This window comes from Oreochromis aureus, linkage group 11 (assembly GCF_013358895.1).
Source record: "Oreochromis aureus strain Israel breed Guangdong linkage group 11, ZZ_aureus, whole genome shotgun sequence".
NCBI lineage: Eukaryota > Metazoa > Chordata > Actinopteri > Cichliformes > Cichlidae > Oreochromis > Oreochromis aureus.
The window spans coordinates 36,922,301-36,950,137 of NC_052952.1; the positions used below are offsets into that span (position 1 = coordinate 36,922,301).

Sequence of the window (27,837 nt, forward strand, 5' to 3'; positions counted from 1 at the left end):
CGTCATAAACTCCGCTTTTGTTGTTGTGTCAAACAGCGTGTTGGGAAGAAGAAAGGCTGAGTCTTTCCTAAATACATGTGTGTGCAGTCCATATATTTCTACTTTTTTCTTCACAATACAAGCAAAATAGCAAAATAGCAAAACCAGAGGCGCCTTCAGTGATGCCACTAAGAACAGCTGCTTTCTGCTAGTGGCTTCTTACACGTCCTCTAATGCAGAAATACTGACAGCAAGAAGAAAGCTACTGGTTAGTGCTTCAGTTAGCTCGTACATGTGATTGGTGCACACATCGTCACAGGCCTGAAACAGGCCAGCAGCTGCCTGATCGACTTCCCCAAAATAGTTTTTTTTACTGTCGGCTGTATCAGACCTTCCTCCACATCAGTTAGTTCAGAATTTATTCCATTGAATTATTTAGTTTGTTGTAATCTGTCAACCACAACATGTGTGTCATAAATATCTTTGCCTCTAAATAAAAATTAATTGGTCATTTCAAACAGAAGTAGCATTTTTAATCATCTGTGTCGTTGATAATTGTGACAGCTGAATAGTTTAACGAGCGATTTGTTTCATGTGCAAACTGAACACGCTGATCTCTGTGCACAGGGCAGCGCTGCAGGCAGATGCAAAGATGCAAAACGTGCAGCAGCAGGTGAATCGGTCTGAGCGCTTCTGCTAAGAAATCATGAAACATGAAACCAGGATTGTAGGAAAAGTCATGGTTGGGTTTATTTCAACAAACATATGTACATTTGAAGACACACAAAACATGCATTTCACTTTTTGTTTGAATCAAAGACTCTTCTCTGTAACGTTAGCTTATCAGGTCTCAGCATGAGAGGTTTGTGTTTGCTGTTTGTTGTTAAAGGACGCACATTGTTTTGGAAATGAAGTCTGTGTGTTTCCGGCTGTCAGGATGCTGATTTACACGTCTTTGTCTGTTTTAAACATCGGTGATGAACGTGAACTTGAAATAAACCCAGATCAGTAACAAGCAGAGAGAGGAGAGTCTGGGGAACACGAATGAAAGACGAGCGCGCCGACGCGTTGTTGAGATGAAGCAACAAGCGACAGCTTTCACGCCACGTTTGCTGGAGCTCCACAGCAAACTGGACAGGAGATGATCGAGGAGTGCCGAGAAAAATGCAATATTGTATTTGGGGTCAATTGGGAACAATTACCACGAAAATGGGAAAATTCACAGAGTGAAGCTGCTGTTCTTCACCTGAAGATGGAAAAGTCCTAAACTATTAGAACCACTGTGAGGGCGTTAATCTGATTTTAAGGTCAGTTATGATTTTGGCTTCCAAAGATTACAAGATAAACCCTCCAAAGGTTTAGTGATGTCACGTGTACGTAAAGTGCACCCTGACACGTTTTGGTTCGAACTCATTCGCCATTTCGCTCCAGTTATTAATGATGCAGACTGAGATACACAGCTTCTCCTACAGTCACATAAATTCACTGACAATAAAAAAAAAGAGGTACATATCATTACTATCATACACTAAATGTTAACGTGGACCTATTCTTCTTCTCCTTAGTTTCTGTCGTTACGTTTCCATGTTTATATTGAAAAAACAAACTGAGACACTCAAACATCACGCAGAAGGACCCTGATGATGCGTTCAGGTGCTTTCCCCAGACTGTTTGCTCTTTGGCTGCTTTCTCTCACATAAACACACTCGCTCATTCAGACTGGACATTCTCAGCTGGCATTCAGACTACAGTTAAGGTGGGTTGAGAGAAGCTCAGGCTCTGTGTGTACTCATGTTTTAACGGTGTGTGTGGGGTTGTGTTAACAGTCCGTCTGCAGCTCTCAGACCTGAATGTGCATCAGAACTTGTTTACGATGAGTCTGGAAGTCTTCAGGCACCGTGTCTGGAATAAAAAAGGAAATGAGCTGAAAGTTCATCTGTTGTCACAGAGTGTCAGCAGGTTGTACTTCCTGCAGACACCGACTGAAACGTGGACACAAGTCTTTATATCCTGATGTTATTGGGATAAACCTTTTTGTCTGGGTAAAATGAACAGGAAGGACGATGGGTTAATAAATATTAATGCATGTGGGCTTCTAATTGTGCAACAACAATTTTCGGCCTTTCCTCTGAGTATTTCATTTCAGGAACAAACACCAGCTCCACCATCTTGGACTGCAGGGGGCTCTGCAGACTCTGAGCTCAGCAGAGCAGATTCTAAAATGGTTCAGGTTCTGGTTACAGTGGGTCAGTGTGGATCTGCTGAGCCAGTGCTACCCCTCAGCCTGCTTGTAGATTAAACTATGGTATCAATTTGAAAATCTTAGAGACATCTTTATGGAATTATCAGAGTGTTCACAAGCTTTTCAGAAAACTTGACCTTTGGCTTTCACCTTGAGTTCAAGGTCAATCGAAATTTAAACTCGTGAGAGTTTGTTAGTAGATGCATGGTAACAATTTAAAAATCCTACGTTGGCTCGTTCTCCAATTATTGTATTTACAAGCTGGGATGTGCACCCTGCCTGTGTGGAGTGCTGACAGTATTCAATCAGCCTTTTACAGCCGAGGGGTAAAAATGACAGCAGGAGGATTGTTTAGATTAAATTTTCCAAAAAGTCCCAAAAAGCTTCTAAAATTCCAAAATACTGGTTACCAGTTCCCCCTCAATTATCACATTTACAAGCTTTTCAGAAAACCTGATCTCCGACCTTGAGGTCGAGGTGACTGAGATTCAAACTTGTCTGAGATTTTCAGTAGACACACCCATGCTATGACTTTCAAAATCCTGCGTCGCTGCGTTCTCGAGTTATTGCATTGACAAGTATGGGTGTACACGTCGCCCGCCCAACTGCCCGGCAGGGTGACGACAACATTCATCAGCCTTTTATGGCTCAGAGGTAAAAACCCTGCCTCACTACAGTTTAGCCAATCTCCCATTCAAGATCATCTTCCTGTGCACCTCTGGGCCATGCCAGTACAGTCTTCACAAAGTCCTCGACAAGTTGCCTCTGGACTTGTGAACTGTGGACTCTTGATCTGAAAACTGCTTGGTGGCAGCCACAGATGATTCTTGAAACAAAGCTAGGATCCCTTCAGGACAGAAGCTGGTGTTTGCATATTTGTGGTCAGAACGGAGCTTCCAGGAAGATGATCTTGGATGTGAGATCAGTGGTATTTAAATCAGGCAAAGTTTTAGGATTTTATGGGCTTGTTTTAAGGAAAAACTGAAAAGTCTGAAGGTGAATCGGTGTCACTGGTAACGCAATCGTTCACTTCAACACAGCAGTCACATTTTAGCACGTAAAAGGCTTATCAAAATATTCCAGGACTCCCCAGAAACAAATAAAACTACAAAATGCCAAGCAGGGTCAGCGGTCCTACCATTGCATCTGTAGCGCAGGTTGGACCAGATGATGTTTTCCTGGGAGAAGCAGAAGACACCAAGTCGTCCTCCTCTCATGGTGGTGTCGACCACAACGTCAGAGTCTGCCACCACGCGTGTCCCCTCAAACAGCTTTACCCTGAAACCACAGGAACACGGCTCCATGTTAGAAGCCAATCATTCCTAGGGTTGAATACTAGCATCAGGCATCGGGCTAGCAAATAAATGATTCTTGGGGTAAATGATTGGTAAGGATTGGGAATCCAGCAATTCCAGAGATAAATACGCAAACACTCCACAAGATAACTGCTGTGACGTTTGGAAAAAGAAGTTTCCTAAACATAGACATGGGGACAAAACCCCGACTATGAACTCTGGAATGCACCGAGGCAGAACCCAAACCCAACCTTGAAATAAAAACCTGTTAGAAACCAAACATTCCTTGGGATAAATAGTAGATCAGACAGGGAATTACGTGGATACCTTCAGGTTTAGAAATCAAGAACTTTGAGAGACACAGAAAGGATGGAAAATATAGACCTACTGGGTCTGAAAAGTGAGGCCAGTGCAGAAATCCCTTAAATCTACATTCTTTATAATGACCAAAGTCATTATAAAGTCTATGAGAAATGATCCGACTGCTCAGTTGATCTTAGAGTGCAGTAAAAACTTTCCTGTGAGTTTATGGCCTCAGCTAATTCTTATCTCCATTAGGGTGAAAATGACAAGTTGGTGGCCGATGAGTGGCTACATCCTTCCAATGATCCTAAACAGTGAGCAAACAACTCCTGACGACAAAGCTACGATACAGCAGGTTCAAAACCCAACGCTGCCTAAGAAGAATGCAAATCAAACACTTGCTAAGCCAACTAGAAGACAGAAACCCAGGAAGAGCATATGAAGTAGGATGAAATGTCTGTAATAATAAGTAAATGTACTTTTTTCTCATTTTCTGAATATTTGTGCCACATTTGGACGAATCATCAGATGTACTAAGTTTTAATGAAACGATGCAAACGGATTGGAGGTAAAACCTTCATTTCTGCACTCTTTATTTTCAGTCACATGTCCAAACTGCACAGAAAGTCTCTGCAGCAGCTCTAAAGAACTGAGCTGAATAATACAGAGAGGAGAGACGAGGGAAGAAAAGAGTGCGAACAACCTCGGACTCTCTCTCTTTAACGACTCTCTGAAGAGACTTTCTGAAAACCACCTCCTCCTCCTCCTCCTCCTGCCTCTCTGCCTTTATTTCTTTGCTTTTCTCCTTCTCCTCCTGACCGGCTGAAGAATGTGAATCCAGACTTTTTTTTTAATCTGCTGCCATTTCCAAAAACGTAAAAGTTTTGACAATCATGAAACTCACTGGAGGAACCAGAATCTGATGTTCTAAGTCCCTCAGTGAGCGTTGTAACATTGTAACATTTAAAAAGGGAATCTAAATAAATAAAAATAAAACAGCACAGAGGAAGAGTGTAACTTTGAGTCGATCTGCGTCGGGCTGACTTTTCAGTAACGCGTATCGAGGTCTTATTAACGACTGATTTAGCACTTCGAGTGGGTACAGTAGATATTTTATGGGATAAAGTTTTTCAGTGTGTCGCTGTCTCTCCCTATGATCTGCATATCAATGGCCACTGAGGTGGATTCCTGCCAGGGCTTTGGTCGTCATGGAGACGAGTACAATGGAGTACCGGGGGGCCCCGAAGCCACAAAGAAGTTTCAGAGGGTAAAGAATGCAGTAAAGAGAAAAGAAAGAAAGAGACAGAAAATAGATGAGCGTGAGGGACACAGCTGCAGGCTGAGGGAGTACTACAGAGTACTGCAGTATCTGGACTTAGTATATATAATATACATAACTGCACTATTTGTGCTACAACAAATGAGTACTCACTGTTACAGACTACTGTAGTATCTGCACAAAGCACATTTTTGAAGATCTTTTAACAAAGCTGCAAGGTGTGAGTACAACAGAGTACTACTATACTATAGGCTACTGCAGTATTTGTTCTACAGATTATTAATGATATCTTTACTACAGACAGTATACTGTACAGAGTTTTACAGCATATATACTGCAGCCTTGAGCACTACACTATAAAACTACATAGTACTCAAGTTCCAGTCCTGCACTCTGCGTGTGCATCCAAATAAGAGGAAACTGTCACACTGCAGTATTTAAGATACTTTAGTCAGACCTCGCTGAGGGTCTAGTTTGGAGTCGCGCAGGTCTGCCTGTGCTCTCACCTGATGTATCCCACCTGCGGTCGGTGGCTGAGCTGCCAGCGATAGGACGTTTTGTCCATCCAGCCGGTGTTTCGCGGGTCCTTCCAGAGCAGCTTCACCTCTCCAGGTGTGTCTCCCGTGTGCCACAAGGCATTCCTCAGGAACTCACCTGGTCCCGTCCGAGACTTTACCGCCTGCAGGATGAACACAGGGAGAAATTTGGAGTGCAGGGGGTGCAACGTCCTGAATGAGACAACTGAGCTCTTCAAGAATGACCAGCAGGCATTACAACCTGCCAACACATGATGCAATACTGGTTTCTGCTGATTGTTGTGGATTAAAGAACCGTAGAACAGAGTAGAAACCTTGAGCTGCAGGGCGGGCTGGGCCATGGCTCTGAAAGGTATGGATTGCCAGTAAGCCTGCTCTGTCTGTTTCCACATCACCACATAGAAGCTGGATGAATCCTGGTAGCCAAAGATGAAGCCAGCGTAGTCGTCGTCCGTAACCGTGTTGACGTGGAACGTTCCCTCGAAGTCAACGCCATTAAATGCCGTGTAGCCTGCAGACAAACGGAGGAGGAGGTGATGATCTGCTCGAGGACCAGGACCAGAGGACAGCTACAAATTCTTCACTTTAAAGTGGAACTCGTACCTACGGCTAAACCAGGATCGCTGTTCATCGTCTGGACAATCTCCATACCCTGAGGAAAGAGAGCATTGAGATCACACAGGCAGTTAGTGTTTATCGCCTGAGACAAATACGGTAATAGAGTCCAGCTGGTGCTGAAATGAGCAAAACAGGCACCCTTGTTGTGCTTCCAGTCCACCAGAAAGAAGCGTTAGTATCAGTTACATTTGACCGACTTTATATATCTGTGATTACTTTTGTATTTAAAACCAATAGACAAGCAAATATACCAATTTTCTAGTACAGAACGTGTTGAGAAACAGTTGTACTTGATAAACAGCCGTATTCACGTAAGACTGTCAAAGTTACCTGATTCAGCACCACCCAGTTGGGGTCAATCTGTGCGTCACCCTCCGGGTCCAGGATGACAGTCTGATAGGCTCTGAAGTCTGTCAGAGTGACCTCGGCACTCTCCGGGCACACATCGATCAAATCCATCACAGCGTCGTTATCAAAGTCGTTTTCACAGACATCTCCGATACCGTTCACTGCAGACGGACACGGTGCAGCTGTTTAAATCCACACCTTCACAGGATTTCTATGAATAAAATTACTTCTCTATGCAGACGACACAGTTCTATTTACCGCCAGAAAAACACAATTTACAGCACAGCTATGCTGCTGTTGACCTGTACATTCAAATTCAGTGAGAGTAATACCAACATTAGAGCCACTTTAATGGCAAATACAACAAAACTTTTCCAAAATGGGCCACATTTGAATGCAGACATAAGTACAGCGATATATAACCAGGATGTTAAAATCCTTTGAAATGAAAAGTATACATTTTATAAAAAAAGTATTTAGTAAGAATATAAAAGTAATCACACAGAAAATGTAAAGTTCGAGACGTTAATTGTGTTAACTAACCCGAGTCTCATTTTCTATCATATTTTCTATTCTTAAAAAATAATAAATGAATGATACACACAGCAGGTTCTGGTTGTTTAGGCTTTGTGGACTTTTATATGATTGTTACCATCTGAGTCTTTCTGATTGGGGTTAACGATGAGTCTGCAGTTGTCGTAGTCATCGAGGATGCCGTCGTTGTCATCGTCGTGGTCGCAGTCATCTCCCAGGCCGTCGTTATCGGAGTCCAGCTGGGAGCTGTTGGGGATGTCTGGACAGTTGTCTCTGCTGTCCTGGTGACCGTCACCGTCCCTGCAGATGTTAACAAAAGTGACCACGTTTCTCCCTCTAATGAGCAGGTTTCTGTTTCTTAGTATTACTGTCCATTTTTAAACAAATTTTCTTCTGATTAATGTGTTTTTTAATATATATATGCACAGTATTATTTGAATACCGATATAGCTTAAACCTAGAGGTGTGGCCACTTTCAGTGACACAGCTAGCTTGAAGCTCGAGGCTGTCATAAGGCTACACCTCCTCTGATTAATAGTGATATACAGTATTCTTACTGTTAAATACATGTTAATAAAACATACCTGGGTGGCTGTAGCTCAGGTGGCAGAGCAGGTCAGCCACTAATCAGAAGGTCGGTGGTTCGATCCCAGGCTGCATCCTGGCTGTATAAATATCCTTGGGCAAGATATAACCCCATGTTTGCCTACTGGTGGTGGTCAGAGCAACCGGTGGCGCCTGTGTGGCAGCCCGCCTCTGTCAGTGCGCCCCAGGGCAGCTGTGGCTCCTGTTAAATGTAGTTTTTGCTTCGCCAGTGTGTGAATGTGTGTGTGACTGGGTGAATGACTGAATGAGTGTAAAGCGCTTTGGGGTCCTATGGACTAGTAAAGCGCTATACAAATGCAATATTTACCATTTACCATACCTAAATTCAATTTAGGTTCAAAGTAATCCCATTACTCCCGATAAATTCCCAATCCCCTTTACCTTACAATATAAAGTGCTTTAAGGCACAGCAACCGATCACAGCAGATGGCTTTTACCTCCTGAGCCTGGTTCTTCGGAGGTTTCTTCCTGTTAAAGGAGTTTTTTTCCTTCCACTGTCAAAACAAGTGCTTGCTCAAAGGGGTCATATGATTGTTGGGTTTTTCTCTGTATTATTGTAGGGTCTACCTTACAATATAAAACGCCTTGGGGCGACTGTGTTTGTGATTTGGTGCTGTGTAAATAAAACTGAATTGAATTAATCCCATGAAAACTTGAATGCAACTAGAAAAACAAGTTTTACATCATTTTTTATTTTCATCACATTTGTAAATGTTTTATGGCATCAAAAAATCAAAAACTAAAATAGATCTGTGTGTATGTGTGTGTGTCTGTGTGTCTCTGTGTGTGTGTGTGTGTGTGTGTGTGTGTGTGTGTGTGTGTGTGTGTGTGTGTGTGTGTGTGTGTGTGTGTGTGTGTGTGTGTGTGTGTGTGTGTGTGTGTGTGTGTGTGTGTGTGTGTGTGTGTGTGTGTGTGTGTGTGTGTGTGTGTCTGTGTGTTTCCCAAACATACGTGTCCTGGTTGGTGTCGCAAACGTCTCCGACCAGGTCGTTGTCTACATCAGTCTGAAGAAGAAAGAAGACAGACTGTGACCTCTGACCTTTCTGCTAATGCTACTTACAAACACCAAACAATTGTTACTGAGTTATTTGTTCACACCGTGTTACACTGTCTCTGTTTACTGCTGAAACACACAGAAACGCTGTTTTTACATCAAGCTGTTATTAATTAGCCGCCTCAGTTGTGAGATGTTCGTGTGACCTTTTAATTCTTTTGTGCAATAAGCAAACACTTTTCAAATAAACATTTCTCAGCATTAATGTTTAATGTTTTTTGTTTGCTATTTTTTAATTATAACAAATGTAAATGACCTGCAAATCAATGCATTGTGTTGTTATTCATGTCCGATAAAACGTAGCGTGCCACAGTGCCTGAGTGTTTGTACCTGCATTGGGTTGCTGAGCTCAGGACAGCTGTCGCAGGCGTCTCCGACTCCATCTCTGTCTCTGTCTGTCTGCATCGGGTTCGGTACCTTTGGACAGTTATCCAGAACGTTGGGAATACCTGAACACACAGCCATTCACCAGTCTTGTTTAATGGTTATAAAGGAGATTAATGCAGCACTGTGGCTTCACCAGTTTGCATGTTTGTGTAAATAAACAGCCTTAAAGACATCAAACTTTTAATTTGCTTCACAGCTCCTGTAGTTTCTGTTCTTTGTCTCTACAGGGAATTATAGATTCACGTGTCTCCTGCGAGTTCAGATGGCGGTTTCTAACCGTCTCCGTCGATATCCTGGTCGCAGGCGTCTCCCTGTCCGTTGTTGTCTGTGTCTTTCTGGTCGCTGTTGGGGACGTTGGGACAGTTGTCACAGGCGTCTCCGAATGAGTCGCTGTCCGAGTTCTGCTGGTCTTTGTTAGGAACCAAACGACAGTTATCCTGGGGGCCACAGGACATGTCACATGACCACATCACAGCCACGACAGCCACTGAACCCACAGACGCATTCGCGGTCTCTAACCTCCACGTTTTTGATGCCGTCCCCGTCAGCATCCTCATCACACTGATCTCCAATCCCATCGTTATCGGCATCCTCTTGGCCAGAGTTTGGTGTGAACACACAGTTGTCCTGGTGGACAAAGACAGCAGCTCACACACACACACACACACATACATCACAGTCCAAATTGTCTTTTAGAGTTTAATTACTAAATGAATCTAATGACCTATAATCATTCAACTTGGAAACTATGGAAACATTTATTCATGTCTGACCTGTTTGCAGTGTTTGTCGTTGTCCATGCAGGGCAGAGAGCGGTCGGGATACCCGTCAATGTCCGTGTCCATACCGCACGTGTTCCCGTTACCGGCCCAGCCCACATTACACTGGAAACACACACGTCACACACTGTTAATGTGGGATCATTATAAAAAGGTTCATCCAGGTGATTCTCTGGTCTATTTACATGAAACTTCAAATATATCCAAAAAACTAAATACAAAGATGTTACGGTGGACGTCCACCGCACTTTATTAGCCTTTAATGGTTTGTCTGACCTTTTCCAACTTTAGATGAACCATCGCCTCATTTACTGACAATGTGTGCAGCAGCAGGATGATTATATGCTCTAAATGTTGAGAACATTGTGAAGGCTCAGGACAGACTCGAGGTAACACGACCTTATCGGTCCTATCATAAAACCGAAGCTCTTCTTTCTGTTTAACTAAATCAAAAGGTGAATTAACGCTTCTGCATTTTTCATTAGTTTTTATTTTTAACCCTGATCATGAGTGGGTTTACTGCTTTTGTTTTAACTCTTTATATCCATAATTTTGTAATCTATGTATGTAAGCCAGAGAAATATTTAAGACGAAGCGGTATTAAAACACGTCCCAGTATCAAAAAAAGATCCACCATTGAATACATTTGACCAAATTAAAAACACTAAAACCAAAGAAATGTTATGTATATATTTATTGTATTTTAAATAGTTTTGTCAGCACACATTATCATTTTAGATCGTTTTTGATTTTTTTAAAGACTGGTTTTCCTTTTTTCTGGTCACTTTTCATAAAGCACTACTCGGAAATGCCGCTAGAGGGCGCTGTGGATGAGCTCAGTGAGCTGTGAAGCATGAGGACGGTTTGTAGTAAACAATGCAGATGTAGTCAACTGTTTGGAAGTTTTTTAGGTTTAGTTCCTTTAAAAAATGTCACCGCTGTAGAGATTTGCCTCTAAGGTTGTCTTGTGTCACTGCTCCTCTGAGGAACATCATCTTCAAAAGGGTTATTTATGTGGAAACATGGATCATTACATGACAGTTACATAAACTCAAAACGATCAGGTCTGATGTCCTCACCCTGCAGGCAACCTCTCCGTTCCTCTCCATGGCACAGTGGGCATTGACGTCACAGGGGTTAAAGGTCAGTGCAGCACAGGACTTCCTAGGGAAGCATCCTGATGTTTGGTTACCAAGAAAACCAGGTTTGCAGCCTCCACATTTGTACGAGCCCTGAGGAGAGAGAGAAATATGACGTAGCAGAGTTACAGCTGGATATTTCCAGTAGTAGCTACTCGGATCGAGTCGCTGCGGCTCGCCACAGTTTGACTCAGATCGAGTGGTTTTCTATTACAATCGAGTACCACCTAATGTGCGTGGTCATCGTCATAGCAACGTGACAGAGCATCACGTGACGTAATTAGTATGTAACATCGAGGCGACGATACACCTGCTGCTCGGTCTGCAGCTTTTCGTCAGACTCTGGAACATGGCGTTGTTTCTGTAGCTGTTTCCCTCGTTGTCGGGTTTCAAAAATGGCGGTTTTGATTTTCCTGAACGAGATGCTCTCATGACTCATCGAGTGATGCCACTAAGCAGCCAATTACACCCAGTCTGACGACGTCACAATTTAGTACCTGCTCAGATCACTTGGAACCGAGCAGGTCGAGCAGGTACTAATTTAGTACCTGGTACCAGGAACTATGACCTCATGGAAAACCCGGAAAACTGTGGCAAGTTGATCCAAATAGGTACTAATGGAAAAGGGGCTGAAGAGAACAACGGTGCAGGTAAATTTATGTTCTCGGCAGAGACATGACAGAGATTTTTATCTGTGTGAAGAGAACGGAGATGTGAACTCACCACAGTGTTGACGCACACAGAGTTTGGCACGCAGGCGTCAGGTAGATCAACACATTCATCAATGTCCACACAGTCCTGAGAAACAGAGTCAGGCTTTCAGAACACTTTTCTCTGCAGACACGTTGGCTCATCATAGCAGGAAAAGCACAGGTCGAACTGATTTTCCACTTATGTGAAGTACGCCCAGAGTGCTGCTCACTGTTGGGGCTCACTTACAGGCACACCTGATGTACTTGTTAAAAACAAGTTTCAAAAACTATAAAAAATGCTCTCTCTCTCTTACACACACATATGTATATGTGTATCTATATATATACAGGTCCTTCTCAAAAAATTAACATATTGTGATAAAGTTCATTATTTTCTGCAATGTACTGATAAACATTAGACTTTCATATATTTTAGATTCATTACACACAACTGAAGTAGTTCAAGCCTTTCATTGTTTTAATATTGATGATTTTGGCATACATAACTCATGAAAACCCAAAATTCCTATCTCAAAAAATTATATATAAAATTATATATAATTATATATATTATTATATATATGTATATGTATATACTTATGAGTAGCTCACAGTACTCACTTACAGTGAATTCTGCCATATGTACTCTAACTTTCTATTTTTTTTCTATTGTTTCCGTTTATTCTTTTCTCCAAAAAGTTATTTTTAATTGTTTCCAGCTGCATTTTCCTTTTATAAACACAATTTTCCAGAATAAACACATCCAGCGCTCGGGCTGTAAAACAGTGTGAAGTCTGGATACAGCAGACATGCTGACACAGAACTGTATCCACCCATAAAGAGAGAAAACAAACACACCTTGTGTGTGTGTGTGTGTGTGTGTGTGTGTGTGAGAGAGAGAGAGAGAGAGAGAGAGCGAGAGTGACCCCGGGGCTGAGAAATAAATCCAGAGTTGAAGAAGTTAAAAAAAGAGTTAAACTGAGTGCCAATGGAAAATTAAAAATAAGTGCAGTCCATTGCCTGACCTGTTTGTGCGTCTTAGCGTAGTCCAGTCCAGTTCCAGACAGTGGCGCCCCCCACAGGCCTGGAGGACATGGCTGACAGCTGAACCCCCCAGCTGTGTTCACACAGGCTTGGGGAGAGAAACATGGCTGCACCTCGCACTGAGACAGAGAAGAGGGGTGTTACTGTAACACACATCTGCCTTTACAAACATATACCGTGTGTTGTTGTGCTTATTTTAAAGTGACAACTTCTTCCTTTCCTTATTTTCCATATTATGCATGTACTATTCCAGTGATCGATGTTCAAATAATGAGGTCAGTTAATGTGAAAGCCAAAAGCCAAGGATTCATTTTTTCTACTCTTACATCTGTCAGTAAGTGAGGATATCCCTAATATGGTCATCTATGGCCCGCTTCAACCACCTGCCATTAAATCTGCTGTTTGTGAAGGGCAGCCAATCAGAAAAGAGTTGATTCAAAGAGGGAGGAGTTAAAACAGTACGGTCTGAGAATAAAAACACAGAGCTGGAAATAAGCCGACCACACCCCCAATGTGCAGTACTGGCATTGTTGTCTGTTGAAGTGTCGTTGTATTGTTACCTCATCAATGTCCCTGCAGTGTGTCCCATTGCCAGTGGTTCCAGGTGGACAGGGACCACAGGTATATCCTGGGTAGTGCAGACTCTCCATGCAGGACACACCTTTGTAACAGGGGTTAGGAAAGCAGCGGGAACGAGGCTCGTGGAAACCTGCAACAGAGACGCTAAGAGTCAGAGCTTCCTCGCATTTCAAACTCAAACTACGAGGAGGACAAAGAGAGCTGCCGACTCACCGCAAACCTGACACTCCAGGATGGTGTTCCTGATCAGAGACATCTCCTTCACCTGAGGACGATGACAACACACCAATAAGCTTTTCAGGTTATGCCACTTTACTTCTCTCCCTTTACCCCACTGGGTTTGTGTGTATTTAAATTTATACGTCTCATTCTTGGTGAACCGAGAGCTCAGCGTAAAAGAAAAGTCCTCAGTTTACTGGTTGATCTACGTCTCAACCCTCACCTGTGGTTATGAGCTCTGGGTAGTGACTGAAAACTGAGATCAGGGATATGTCACACAGTGGAAATTTGTATTTATCTTTTATATTGGTTTTATTCTGATTTTTAGTGTTTATTTATGAGTGTAGTTTTTATTTGCATGATTTTATTCTGTTTGTATTGCATGTTTTTAGTGTGTTAGTTGACATTGTTTTAATCCACTGTGGACTGTTTGGGCATGGGATAAATTAGTTGATCAAGGATGTAAGGATGGTTGGATGGATGGATCTATAATATTTCCATAATATCCTATTAGAGCGATTAGAACATGCTGTAGGTATTACAGGTACTGCACTGCAGTGGTTTGTACATATAAATGGAGAGTCCAATCTTCATGTAAATGGAGAGGTTAACTAACAATTATGGAGTTCCACAGGGTTCAGTGCTAGGACCAATTCTGTTTACATTATACATGCTTCCCTTAGGCAGCATCATTAGAAAACATAGGATACATTTTCACTGCTATGCAGATGACACGCAGCTCTATCTATCCATGAAGCCAGGTAACACACACCAATTAGTTAAACTGCAGGAATGTCTTAAAGACATAAAGACCTGGATGGCCGCTAACTTTCTGCTTCTTAATTCAGATCAAACTGAGGTTATTGTACTCGGCCCTGAAAATCTTAGAACTATGGTATCTAAGCAGATTCTTACTCTGGATGGCATTACCTTGGCCTCCAGTAAATGCTGTGAGGAACCTTGGAGTCATTTTTGACCAGGACATGTCCTTAAATGCACATATTAAACAAATATGTAAGACTGCTTTCTTCCATTTGTGCAACATCTCTAAAATTAGAAATATCCTGTCTCAGAGTGATGCTGAAAAACTAGTTCATGCATTTATTACTTCCAGGCTGGACTACTGTAATTCTTTATTATCAGGATGTCCTAAAAACTCGCTGAAAAGCCTTCAGCTGATCCAAAATGCTGCAGCAAGAGTCCTGACAGGGACTAGAAAGAAAGATTTCTCCTGTTTTGGCTTCCTGTTAAATCCAGAATTCAAAATTTCTCCTACAAGGTCTTAAATAATCAGGCCCCATCTTATCTTGACTTCCATATCACCTTCATTGAGCTTCCTGTTAAATCCAGAATTTAAAAGTAGAATGGGAGGCAGAGCCTTCAGTTTTCAGGCCCCTCTTCTGTGGAACCAGCTTCCAGTTTGGATTCAGGAGACAGACACTATCTCTACTTTCAAGATTAGGCTCAAACTTTCCTTTTTGCTAAAGCATATAGTTAGGGCTGGACCATATTTTAATTTCCAAAAAAGAGGACACTTGGCTCAGTCATGAAGAACTTGCTTGAAGAAACATATTTAACATATTTAACATATTTGAACGATGCCTTCTCTGTGCGGTTAATGAATTGTGAATTGTAAACTATGTCATATAGACTTTTACAAGTCAACAAGTGCAAAAACAAACTTAAAAGCCCCTGAATTAAATAATGGTACAGAAATAATGCCTCATCTGCATAGGAAAAATTACTGGGTCGGTACGAGGGAAATTTCTTTTGCAGTTCGTCTGAAAAGATGCACTTGCGCTTTGGGATCTTTTAAACATTATTATGTGCATTGCTGCGTGCTGTCTGTCCCATCTGTGAGCGCAGAACAACTCACAAAGCAGCAGTTCGGGGATGATGTCACACGCATGGGTCCTCTGTCGGAGTATAGGAAAACCCGGACATTTTGATCAATCTCGAAAGTCCCCCGGACAGAACGTGAAAAGTGGACATGTCCGGGGAAAAGAGGACGGTTGGTCACCCTAATATAGTTAGGGCTGGACCAGGTGACCCCGAATCCTCCCTTAGTTATGCTGCAATAGACGTAGGCTGCCGGAGATTCCCATGATGCACTGGGTGTTTCTTCTTCACTCACTATGTGTTAATAGACCTCTTTGCATTGAATCATATCTGTTATTAATCTCTGTCTCTCTTCCACAGCATGTCTTTATCCTGTCTTCCTTCTGTCTTCCTTCTCTCACCCCAACCAATCACAGCAGATGGCCCCGCCCCTCCCTGAGCCTGGTTCTGTCGGAGGTTTCTTCCTGTTAAAAGGGAGTTTTTCCTTCCCACTGTAGCCAAAGTGCTTGCTCATAGGGGGTCATATGATTGTTGGGTTTTTCTCTGTATGTATTATTGTAGGGTCTACTGTACAATATAAAGTACCTTGAGGTGACTGTTGTTGTGATTTGGCGCTGTGTAAATAAAATTGAATTGAATTGAATTGAATTGAATTGAATTGAACTGAATTGAATTGAATTGAAGTGGATGGATGGATGACAGAAGACTTTTTCCCACCTGTCCGTCTGCCTCACCTGTTCTCTGATGTCCTGTCGCAGCTCTCCCAGGATCTGATTAAAGATAATGAGCTGGCCAATCAGAGCCTTGGTGTGGTCACCTGACAGGAGACGTACAGTCAGTGATCAGAAATCAGCTCAAATGTGATTATTGGTTTTGATTATTTGAATAAGAAAAAAGCAAATCTCACCCAGGATGGAGTTCACCTCGCCGCTCACTGGAAGAGAAAGAAGTCACCACTGTTTATTTAATATCACACAGGATTTAATTCATTATAGTTGGAAAATGATCAGCTGGAGTGTAAAGCTGCAGGAGAAACCAGCTCATCTGAAGGTCTGAGTGCAGAGAGCCACACTGAGTGAGATCCCAGTGAGCTGACCTGAGTTATGGGATGACGAGTCTCCTTGGAACGGGCAGTCAGTCAGAGATCCAGCTTTAGCAACGCTGCCCCCTAAAGCCATCATGAGGGACACCAAAGCCCCCTGAAACAAAGAAGGAGAGAAAGTGTGAAACAGAGCAAGAACTGTGAGGGAACCGTTCCCTTCATTTATCAAAACGTGTTCCTCACTCTGAAGCTCAGACGCAGTTAAACTGGCAGAGGGCTGTAATTAGCACGTCCTTTAATTGGGTTTTTTCCTCATGTGAAGTGCAGACACTGACGAATGTTCCACTGGCGGTGCTGCACATCACTGCTTTATTCGCTTTCCTCTGTGCTCGTCCCCGTGCTGGCTCATACACAAAGGCCCATTCAGATGGGATTTATTTCTCTGGGAGAGGTGGAGTGATTTTAATATTACCTGCCCCACTTCGTGATTTTAATCCAGAGTTTATGCGACTCATTTTTCACCCCCTCTTTCACAAATAATTACCTCCTGCTTTTTCAGCAAACTGGCTTCTCGTCAGGTAATTTAAACCCTGTTCTTCTACTTCACAGTGAAAGTCTTTCCACAGCCTGAAGCAATGTCTTCAAAATCCAGTTTAGTCCAACCAGCAGTTACCCTGACACATCCTATCTCAAAAACACTCGTAATATTTCATTAATCATTGAACAGATTGTTAATTTTCTGCTGCTCCAACCTGGAGTCGGGCATAAGCCTTCTGCCCGTGTCTAATCTCCACCATCTCCACCTCTCTGGGCAGGGGAACCAGCAGCGGCAGGCCCTGGCTGGAGTCAGCCAGTCGGCAGTCAACATACAGCTCCATGTTGATGTTGTTACGCTGAAGGCCACCAACTCTCAGGATGATGGAGTGAGTCCGTCCATCAGCCAGGTTAGCGTTCTGCATGTTCACGGTGTGGACCTTCCCGTCAGCTTTGACGTAACGAACCAGGACTGAAGAACAAGAAGAACAGTGGGAAAAATGGACGGTAGAACAAAAGATAGTAAAAGAAATGAGGAGAGAGAGAAGTCGTAGTTGGAGCAGAAATAGATGGAGTAGAAGAAGAAAAGAAAAAAATGAACAGTTTGACTTTTGGTTTAAATTCATGATCACAAACACGGCACTATTCTCGGGTATTTTATAGGCTTACATGTAAAGTGTAGCTCTGTTCTTATAGGTTTAAATCAAGAGTACGCAGAGCCAGTGACCGCTGGTTAAAGATTATAGATGACCATCTTGTAGTTTACAGTTTGAGCTAACGGTGGCAGTATTAAGTTATTACAACAACACCTAAAATTAGACACAATAATGATACAGAAGTGTGTCTGGATTATAGCGACAGTGTCACGATGAAGGTTCAGTGCAGAGCGGCATTTTCGTCACATCTCAGAGAACCAAGGCCGCCAGAACTTATCTTTATATTTTTACCTGTTGTAGTGCCATTTTTGGCAGCATTTCAAGTTGCTATATGTCAATACAACCGTTACATCCCAGATTTTAATAATATGTATGCATTTAGTCCATAGTAAGTACATAAATTGCAAAAAAGTGCAATAAACTACAAAAACATTGAAAATTGTTTTTGTTTTTTTACACATATTAATAGATAGAGAAATTTCAGAGGTAAATCCTTCGAAACTGTAAATGCAAAAACTTGCATGAAATATTTTCCAACTAGAGCAGGGCGATATGACCAAAAATATTTATCACGATATACATTTGAAAATTTGCGATAACAATATAACTGACGATATAATTGACACTAGACAAAATACTTTACAACTCCACAACTTTATTAGTGCAAAAAACCCCATCAATGTATTTTCACTTAAACAAGCAGCTGTTTTTTATGTGCATTAAAGTTATATAAAAATTACAGTTTAACCAAAAGGCATTTCCAGTGGAAACTGGCCGACATATCCTCAGCATAACCATGTATAATATCCACAAAACTTAAAAAGAGGTTATACACACACAATACGGTAATATTATGTTGAAGCACAGTACGTATCACTCCGCGAGGCTCCTGCCTACGATAGCCGTAATGCTCCACAATCCATCAAGCCGTGCGGCTTCGTAGCTTAACAAAGTCGTACTGAAACATTTGAGAGATTTTCGAGCGCCGTGCACATAAAATCGTTTCGAGGTCAGTAAACACAACCAGAATTCATACATAAGGCACACGGGATTATAAGGGACACTGTCAATTTTCAGAAAAATCAAAGGATTGATTTTAAGTGTGCCGTATTTTCCAAACAACACTGTAATAACGACGGCCCGCTAGCATGCTCTACCAAAAACAGTGCTTTGTTGTGTGTCTGACGGACGAAAGCTAAACCAGTTCCACACCACTGAAGTTGCAGCATTTTTACAAACCAGTTCTGGTTCATCCGTTTCATTCAACGATCCACTTTCGCTCTTCTCATTCTGCGTCGCCACCATGTGTGTATGTAAACAAAGGCACTGCGCATGCGCGTTTTACCCATATTCTATCGCAGTATTTCATTTTCCTATCATTGCCCAAAATTACACCGGTATTACCATGAACAGTATGATATGGCCCAGCCCTATTTCTAACCACAGGAAATTTATTTTGAGTGTCTTTATAGTTTAATTTTTGAGATGCACCAATTTTTATAAACTGCAGGAAAAACAAAAATAAATAATTTGTGCACAATTTGCAAAAAACAGCATCAAAATAAACGATTTCCAACAACAGTGCAGTTTAAGTCCTGAGCCTCCCAGAAACGACACAGTCGGTCAAACCCGACTTTCAAAAACACCAGCAAACCTTTAAAGGCCCTGTAGGGAAAAACTACGTTTCCTGCAAAAATGACATCACTTCCTGTTTTGGCAGGTAATGGCGGACGTGCGATAGTTTGCGCTGACGTTTATTCCAACATAGGAAGTGCTGTGAACAGCTGATCAACTCGGCAAAGCTGTTTCTGCATTATAACGTTTTTGTTGTTGCCAGCGCTGCGACTCCTCCGGTTTCATATGCAAAAAAATTATTGCGCTAGCTTATGTGGCTGCAGTTCTACCGGGATTTAGAAATAGTTACACAAATGGGCTTTAACGAGGACAGCTCTGCAGATGAGGATAAACCTGAGAGATGATGAACAAATATTAATCCAGTTTTTAACTCCTATCTGTCTTCTACACAGAAAGTGTTACTAAGATACAAATAAGAAAGTTATTTATGAGGGTTAGAAAATCATCCACAGCTTACTCATAAAGACAGGAAATGCCCATGCTCTAATTTCTAAATGCTTTTGTTTGAAAGTGTTTTGTAGGCAATCAGGGCAACAGTTTCATGCGCTCTGTGGATGAGAAAATGGAAGAAGCGTAACGGAAAAAATTAAAAAGAATAAACAGTCTGAAGGAGTGGATGGCTGGCAGCTCGCAGCAGCAGGAAGAAGGAGCTCTGCTGACCAATGAAAACATGAGAAGCACCAAGAAAATAAAACTACCAGGATAAAATAACTGTGGTTGCGTAAAGATAAACGTTATAGTTGTATCTTCTTTCTCTGTCCCACAGAGCTGCGCTCAGTTCAACATAAATTACCGTCACCAGAGAACCCAGTGCAGATTCATCCACTGCTGGAAATAGTCCCATTATTGGCCTAATTTCAAGGCGAGGAGGCTTTCTGCAAAATTTGTGTGGCTCATATACAGACTAAAGCATTTTGAGGCAGCTAAATCACGAGGTCAAAGGTTGGCCTAAGCCAAAACACAAACACAGAGTAGTTTATGAAACATGGAGTCTGATTACAGCAATCATGTAGTTAGAGCAGCTGCAGGCTGAACTCGCAGCCTGTCATTATCAGGATGAAGAAGATTATAAAACGACAACAGAACCAGATTCCTGTGCCGACCCGGCGGAGACCAGCTTATCAGACCAGACTGCACCCGCCCACCACAGAGCCACGTGAACGTCATTCAAAGCTGAACCATCAGAGCGCAGTGTTCAGTTTCAGCTTCATTAAACATCATTGAGCTCTGTGTGATTACCAGCTCTGTAATCAGCCACCGTCTCAGTTCTGCAGGACTCAGAGTTTCCACAGATCTTCAGTCTGTCAGGCTCAGCTCTGTGTTTGAGGCCGCAGACGTGCGTCGAGTCTGCAGGTTAAATGTGTCACTCAGTGGAAACATCACATCTTAGCGTCTGCATCTTTACAGCTCCTGGACCAGTTGATTTGTTTTACTTTCCACTTGTGGAAAGTTAGAAACTCTTTAAAAATGACATTAAATGTATCAATAGGCTCATATTTGATTTTTTGACAGCAGGTTTTTCCTGCATGTCTAACTGTCGGTGGACAATCTGTGAGAAATCTCTGCTGTTCAACCTTCATGACAGGTAAGAAGTAGACACTGCACCTCGAGTGGACGTAGATGGTGACGTAGTCGTGAAGTTATATATATTTTCAACTATAGCAAAGACAAGAGCGTGTAAGGGACTGATGTCACAAACTGAAACCTGAGAGAGCGGCCTGTGCAGAACCAGAAATTCCAAAACATTCAATTCAATTTTATTTATACAGCGCCAAATCCCAACAGTCGCCTCAAGGTGCTTTTGTTGTACAGTAGACCCTACAATAATACATACAGAGAAAAGCCCAACAATCATATGACCCCCTATGAACAAGCACTTTGGCGACAGTGGGAAGGAAAAACTCCCTTTTAACAGGAAGAAACCTCCGGCAGAACCAGGCTCAGGGAGGGGCGGGGCCATCTGCTGTGACCGGTTGGGGTGAGAGAAGGAAGACAGGATAAAGACATGCTGTGGAAGAGAGACAGAGATTAATAATAACTTGTTTGTTCATACATGAACAAACAAGTGTGATGGAAAACTCTGTGCCCTTTCTTTGACATAAAACTTTCTAAGAGCTCAAACTGATGAGCTGTTTAGGTCAGAGAGCCATTCATCGACAACGTTTAAGTAGAGCAGGGGTGGGGAACTCCGAGCCTCAAGGGCCAGGGTCCTGCAGGTTTTAGATCTCACCCTGGGTCAGCACACCTGAGTCACATGGTTAGTTAGTTCATCACCAGGCCTCTCGAGAACTTCAAGACATGTTGAGAAGGTCATTTAGCCATTTAGATCAGCTGTGTTGGATCAAGGACACATCTAAAACCTGCAGGACACCGGCCCTGGAGGCCTGGAGTTCGACACCCCTGAAGTAGAGGAAATAAAATATTGAAGACTGCTTTTGTTTGATTGTTCAGGGTCTCTCCGGTGAGTGCGGTGTGCAGTGTGCAGAATGATTGGTGGAAATAGTGTCAATAACTCTAATAGGCCTGTCAAAATGGTTTTTACTTCCTCCATCATCATTGGCTGACTGATTTTATTGAAACATCTTCAACAACAACTAGAACCTTTGCAGTGACCATCACACCTCCTGAAGAACCCCACAGAGTCTCAGGATTCCTCAGTGATCTGTGGAACCTCCTTACTCATCCACTGTATGGTGTGTTACTCTCCACGGTCCCGTGGGTTCAAAGGTAAAATAAAATGTTTAATTCTGTCAGATGTCACAGAAACACTGTGGACCAGCTGGTAAACTATAGATGAATTTCCTTTCCTGCCACATTTCCTTCCTTTCTTTCCTTGTCCTGAACCTGCTACATTGACCCTCTTGGTCAGGTGTTTCCTCTCAGTGAAGTATTCAAACCGCAGCCTTCATGCTTTCATGGAAAGCTTTTACAGCTCTGCTGTTTCATTTCAACAAAATCTATGCTGACAGTTTTGGGATCTGTGGAAAGTTTAAGATTTCCAGCAGAGTTTAAAATAAAGAGGATTTGGATGGTGTTTGGATCAGAGCTGGAGTCAGATGAGGGTGAGCTGCTACACTTCCACCAACCTTTGTTGATCTTCCCCATGATGGCGACCTCCAGGTACTTCCTGTTGTCCTGCTTGCTGTAGATGCCCAGCAGGACTCCTCCGAGCTTTGCTGGCAGCCTAAACGTGGACACCACATAGATGTCACTGAGCGCGCTCAGACCACCAGACAGCTTCTCCACTGCTGCAACGCTCTGCTTCGAGTCCTGCAGACCCAACACGTCGATCACTGAGGAGCAGGAAAGAGTGCACACAAGTGTTTCGTTAACACAAGAGTCGGTAAGTCAGAAACATCAAAGAGAAAAAAGCTGAACTGGTTTTTGCCTCCCGTTCAAATTTAATCAGAGACACTGTGAGAGACCTGACACTCAAAGGACTCGAACAGGAATCTAAGCCCTGCCCCAAAACAGCCAATCAACATCCAAACTGGAAATTAGGAATCATGTTGTAGTGACAGCTGTGGACAAAGATCCACAGTGTGATCACAGAGATATCTCTGTACTGATTATCTTAGCAAAGATGTAGAGAAGAATCCTGTTTTACTTTCTCGTCACTACTAATTAATCCACGTCACAGAAATGGAACTTGTATAAAAAGATAACCAACAACAAAAACCACAAGTAAAGAACGATAAAATAAAAACATCTGGTTATGACAGGCATCAAAACTAAGAAATAAAGCGATGAGGGAATCTGCTCATTTCCAGATGTTTTTGATTTGTTGAGAAAGTCGTCAAATAGAAGGACTTTTTTCTTTTTATTGCATTCAACACCAGGGCAGATGTTTGGCAAGTCTCTTTTGTTTTGATCATTGACAACATGAAACTGGTTTGGTTTTGGTCTCAGTTTCAGAACCTTTACATCAGCAGACTTTTAACATTTCATCTGGAAAAGTGCTGGGCGGTGCGAGGTCGATGCCAAAGCCTGGCAGCATATTTTAAGACTTTCTGTCGTGACGTAGAAACAGATACTGCCTCGAAATGATTGATTCTAAGGCTGAAAGTTCAACACTAAAAAACATGAAGTCTGTGATCGCCTGCTGAGCTGTCCAAGGTACACGCCGCCTCTCTCTCCAGCCAGCTGGGATCAGCTCCTGCCCTCAGGATGCTCTTCAGAATAAAGCAGACATAACTGATGGATAAATGAAAATCATTTAGAAAGATGTAGGAGACCCAACACCACCCTCATCCTCCTTAAAGACCATCTTTATTGGTTTCTTATTCATTTTTTAAATTAGAGTCATATGAGGATCTGAGCATCTAACAGCTAATTTTTTTTTTGTGACCTTTGCATGTTTAAATTAGACTTCAAGTCACAACATTACGCATCCAGGACTGCAGAAATACTGAGGTCAAGAGTTAAAGCTTCCTTTTTAACATCTGAAACGTCCTGCAATCACTCAACTGCTCAGACTGCAAAACGAGACAAAAGCCGTATTTCTTCACCTCTCAGGAAAAAAACGCTGAACCTCAGCTGGATTTGTACAGATGCATGAAGGTAGTTTACATCTCCCCTCTTGTTCTCACTGGTTGTCTCTAATTGTTGCTCCTCCCACTGTGGATTTAACAGTGGTGGTTTCAAACACGCCAGAAAATGTTGGGCGAGGATGACATGAGTCAGAGCGGCTGCTGCGGTTTAATGTCACGGAGATAAATAGATGAGATTCCTCTGAGAGCTAAAATTTTGTAGTCTGAACATCGCAAAGGATGTAAGAATATTGTTTTTTAATACTTGACTCAAAGAAAAAACCTCACCTCATCTCAAATAAATGGAACCGTGTTCCATTAATGCTCTTTCCAGTCAAATAAAAATACAAAAGTAAAGTTAAAAGTAACCCAGTATCCTTACACAGACTAGGCATGGTTCAGGAGTACCTGTGTGGTTCAGGAGTACCTGCGTGGTTCAGGAGTACCTGCGTGGTTCAGGAGTACCTGCGTGGTTCAGGAGTACCTGCGTGGTTCAGGAGTACCTGGCCCGGCCTCCAGGCTTTGCTGATTACCTTAAACTATGACAACCAAAGAAAAATAAGAAATCTCTACCCTGAGTGAGCTGCACACAAAACAGATTAGGGACCACCAATGCAGGAATGCACACACACAAAAGTGAAGCTGCTCAGCAGAACGGCTCTTTCAAAGCAGCTACGGTCCAATGACAGAAGGCGAGATAGAGATCAATCGGGGCAAGGGCCGGCTTGCCTTGATTGACACTAACCAGCACACAGAGCAGAGCGCAGTGTGCGAGGTGCTGTCGGCTGTGCTGACAGCAGTGACTCACTTTACCTGCTGATACATGAACCGACGCAGCAAACCTCAAAGTGCAGCTTCCAGGTTTTTATTGTGAAACTAAGCTGCGTTGGTGAGCTCGACTCAGGAAGTTTCTGATCGTTCCTTCTGCTGAACACAAACACCACAGAGGAAGAACAACACAGACAGCTGATAATCCTGCTGCTCCATCCTGCTGCCCCCTCCACCCTCACACCAGCCAGGATGTCTTAGTCCAATAACAACAGATGACTCCTGATGATTTATAACAAACCCCAACAATCTTCAAACTGGAGACTAGTGTAGCACCTGAATGCACCGCAGAAGGAGGAGTCAGCTCCATGCAGCCTGCAGGAGGGGGTTCAGACTATATCCATCTGGCTGGTTCCAGTTTAAGCTCAATTTACTGGTTTCACAAAGCTGGCTCAGTGTTAGACACAGTAACAGGTCAGAGCATCACGCAGACACAGCTGATGCTAAAACTAAAATGGCCTGTATTTGTAAAGCTCTTTACACATTCAGTCATCCACCCATTCACACACCAGTGATGGCAAGCATTGTAGCCACAGCCACCCTGAGGTGCACTGACAGAGGCGAAAACTAATCCTAATGCAGAGGCTTTAAAATGCAGAAGAGTCGTGAAACCAGCAGGTGACCCCACAGTGGCCACGCCCACCTTTCATATACAGTCTGCAGACTTAACGCTTGGTCCTCAATAAAGTCAGTACTACAAACTTTAAACACCTTTTCTCAGATCACTTGACTGAGTACAGTTTCTTCTTTTTATACCTGGTTTGTCGCTTCTTAAAAGCAGCAGAATCTCTGTCTCACCCTCCAATTCCCTGTTTCCATGTTTTAAAGGTTATAAAGTATTTGTTAATGAAATGAAAGATTCAAAGATGAAAACGATCTCTGTCTGCACCGGGCTTACGTCACAGAAAATGGTTCCTTAGCAGACAGGGAACCCCTTTCAAGTCCTCGGTTTTGGTCCAAATCTCTTGCAGCTGTTTTTCCAGAAGATAAAATTGAAAAGATTAAAAAAAATGTTGTTGGAAACCCAGAAAGTTACTATAAACAATCCCGAAGTGGAAGACAGCAGTGAAAGCACTGACACACTGAGGAAGCTTTCTTCTCATCAGATTGTTTTAAACACTTGAAAAATCGGAGCAGCGATTCAGCTGATCTATAACATCTGTTCCTCTTTATTAGGCCACTGTGAAGATGGTCTCTCAGCACAGAGTCAGCAGAGGTCTGCGCCTCAGTCCTGAAGTCTTTGCTTGGTTTTTATTTATTGTCTCTGCCATCTGCACAAACATTTTAAACTGCTCATGTATGTGTTTCTCTTTAGTCTGAGTGAATCTGTCCACACAGACAAAATAAAATCATGACAATTCACCCAAATATACAGCTGCTGTGTTTTATGTAGCTGCTGTCACTGTGGAGCATGTGCAGTATGGACACCTGTGGGGATCCCACGAAGATTCACATTTTTTGTTCTTTAATATTTTCAGTATTATTCCAGAAAAGACTTTGGAAAGTTAAGTATGATTAAAAATCTGGAACTCTAAGCACACAGACTGTATGTAGAAGATGGACACAGCCGCCATGACAACACCCACTGGTTTTGGACTCCACATTTTAAAGGCTCAGTGTTAGTGACTTTTTAGTTTTGTGGAGCCAGAAACGACCATAATCGGTTATCAGCTAGCTAGCTTCCTTTGCCAGCTGGCTCCATCACTAATTATTACTACAATGGACTAATAATGCACTCAGCAGAACTGGAGTCTTTTAGTCTGCGCTGATGTTATTATCAGACTGTTATTCAGATAACTTTATTAAAAAACGCTCCATCATGGACGTGAGGTGAAACCTTCGTCAGCTTCCACCTGCTGTTCAAACTTCCTCAGCAGCACAGTTTGCTTCACAGAAACAGCCTGAGCTTGTGTTCCTGAGCCGAACACGTCCTCAGGATGACAGTGGAGTCATTCTGAGGATGTTTTAGACCTTCTCACTCCTTCTCCAGGACTGGGAATCCAAACTAAAATATTCAGGTTTTCCAGGATTTGTGCATCCATAATCACCTTTTATCACTGCCTTACTAAGATTTCTGAATTAATGTGATTGACTGATATCTGATACAGTCTCAAGAACTTTTATTAAAGAAATAAAACATTTACAACTTTTTGCATTTTAAATTTGAGTAATACATGAGTTTTAGATTAGCAAAACAGGAGCTTTTTCACGACCTGGTTAGAAGGTGTAATAATTAATAGCTTATTAATACGTTTAAGATAAATGCAGAACATATTTGGCTTTTTTCTATAAAATCTCAGTCTTAAAACCAACACTAAAACAGTATCAATAATGATTTATTTATTATTCATAAACCCATTTGCTATAAACTCATAAACTGAAAGCTGGTTGTGCAATATTAGTAACACAAACCTGGTATTAACATTAATATTTATTTACCAGCTGTTTTTCATGTATTTACTAAAAGTTTGCTAAAACTGTAAAATGAAAACTGGTAAAGTGTAGCGTTGAAACAATATTAGCAACGTGCTTAATAAAATCAGCAGCTATAGTTGTGTCACATTGAAGTAGTACTTGAGTGGAGTAAAGTAATACTTCAGTGCAGTACTCGAGGATTAAAACTACTTTCCATCCCGTTTTACTCGGTTTCAGTTACAGCATCAGCTGCAGGTTGGTTCGGTTCTCTGACCTTGGACGTCCGGTCCGTCCGGGACTCCCGCAGCGAGCTGAGCGCCGATGAGTGACAGCAGAACCGGGACACACCAACCCATGCTGGACCTCAAAGAACCGGCTCTGGAAACTTTAAACCGATGATCCGGGAGGTAAAGAAACCCGTGCAGCTCCAAAGCGATGCTGGACCTGGGGAGCTGTCAGCGGGGAACCGAAGGAGAACCCGTGGAGCTCCCCCAGGGAAGGTCGGAGAAGCTGGAGGACCGAGAGGGGAACAGGGGCAGTTTCAGCCCGGAGGAAGGAGCAAGAGGACCGGGAGAGCAGGCTGTATTCTACACCGACGAACAGCAGCGGTGAGCGGGGACGAGAGGAGCAGAGAGAAGAGCCGAAGCACCGCAGGACAAACCGAGCAACTGACGGGCGGGTTCACGAGCACAGCTGGAAACTGCTGCTGGCGCGCGCTCAAGTCGT

The 27,837-nt window shown here is 42.6% G+C and overlaps 1 protein-coding gene across 2 annotated transcripts; it reads right to left on the minus strand.

The window, feature by feature from the left end:
- Positions 1-704: 704 nt before the first annotated feature.
- thbs3a (thrombospondin 3a) lies at positions 705-27,837 on the minus strand. Of its 2 annotated transcripts, XM_031746556.2 has the most exons (23): positions 27,386-27,837; positions 22,426-22,632; positions 17,267-17,520; positions 16,569-16,671; positions 16,380-16,406; positions 16,207-16,289; positions 13,628-13,679; positions 13,396-13,544; positions 12,817-12,954; positions 11,823-11,897; positions 11,040-11,192; positions 9,955-10,065; positions 9,701-9,808; positions 9,459-9,618; positions 9,125-9,243; positions 8,692-8,744; positions 7,253-7,434; positions 6,583-6,761; positions 6,238-6,286; positions 5,949-6,145; positions 5,605-5,777; positions 3,360-3,499; positions 705-1,881 (listed from the first exon to the last, which is right to left on the minus strand). In XM_031746556.2, exons 1-23 carry the CDS (start codon positions 27,465-27,467, stop codon positions 1,820-1,822), a joined length of 2,856 nt encoding a protein of 951 aa, XP_031602416.1. In that variant the 5' UTR covers positions 27,468-27,837; the 3' UTR covers positions 705-1,819. The 2 variants fall into 2 exon arrangements, with proteins under 2 accessions (XP_031602416.1, XP_039476057.1); XM_039620123.1 differs by lacking the exons at positions 22,426-22,632; positions 27,386-27,837 and adding an exon at positions 18,944-18,989.

Excerpts from the sequence above, each read along its gene's own strand:
- thbs3a (XM_031746556.2), bottom strand. The coding sequence starts at position 27,467 with ATGGGTTGGTGTGTCCCGGTTCTGCTGTCACTCATCGGCGCTCAGCTC. Across the intron at positions 11,898-12,816 it reads ACGCTAAGACGCACAAACAG|GACTGTGTGGACATTGATGA; the intron begins GTCAGGCAATGG and ends TCTGTTTCTCAG. Across the intron at positions 7,435-8,691 it reads TGCGACACCAACCAGGACAC|GGACGGTGACGGTCACCAGG; the intron begins GTATGTTTGGGA and ends TAACATCTGCAG.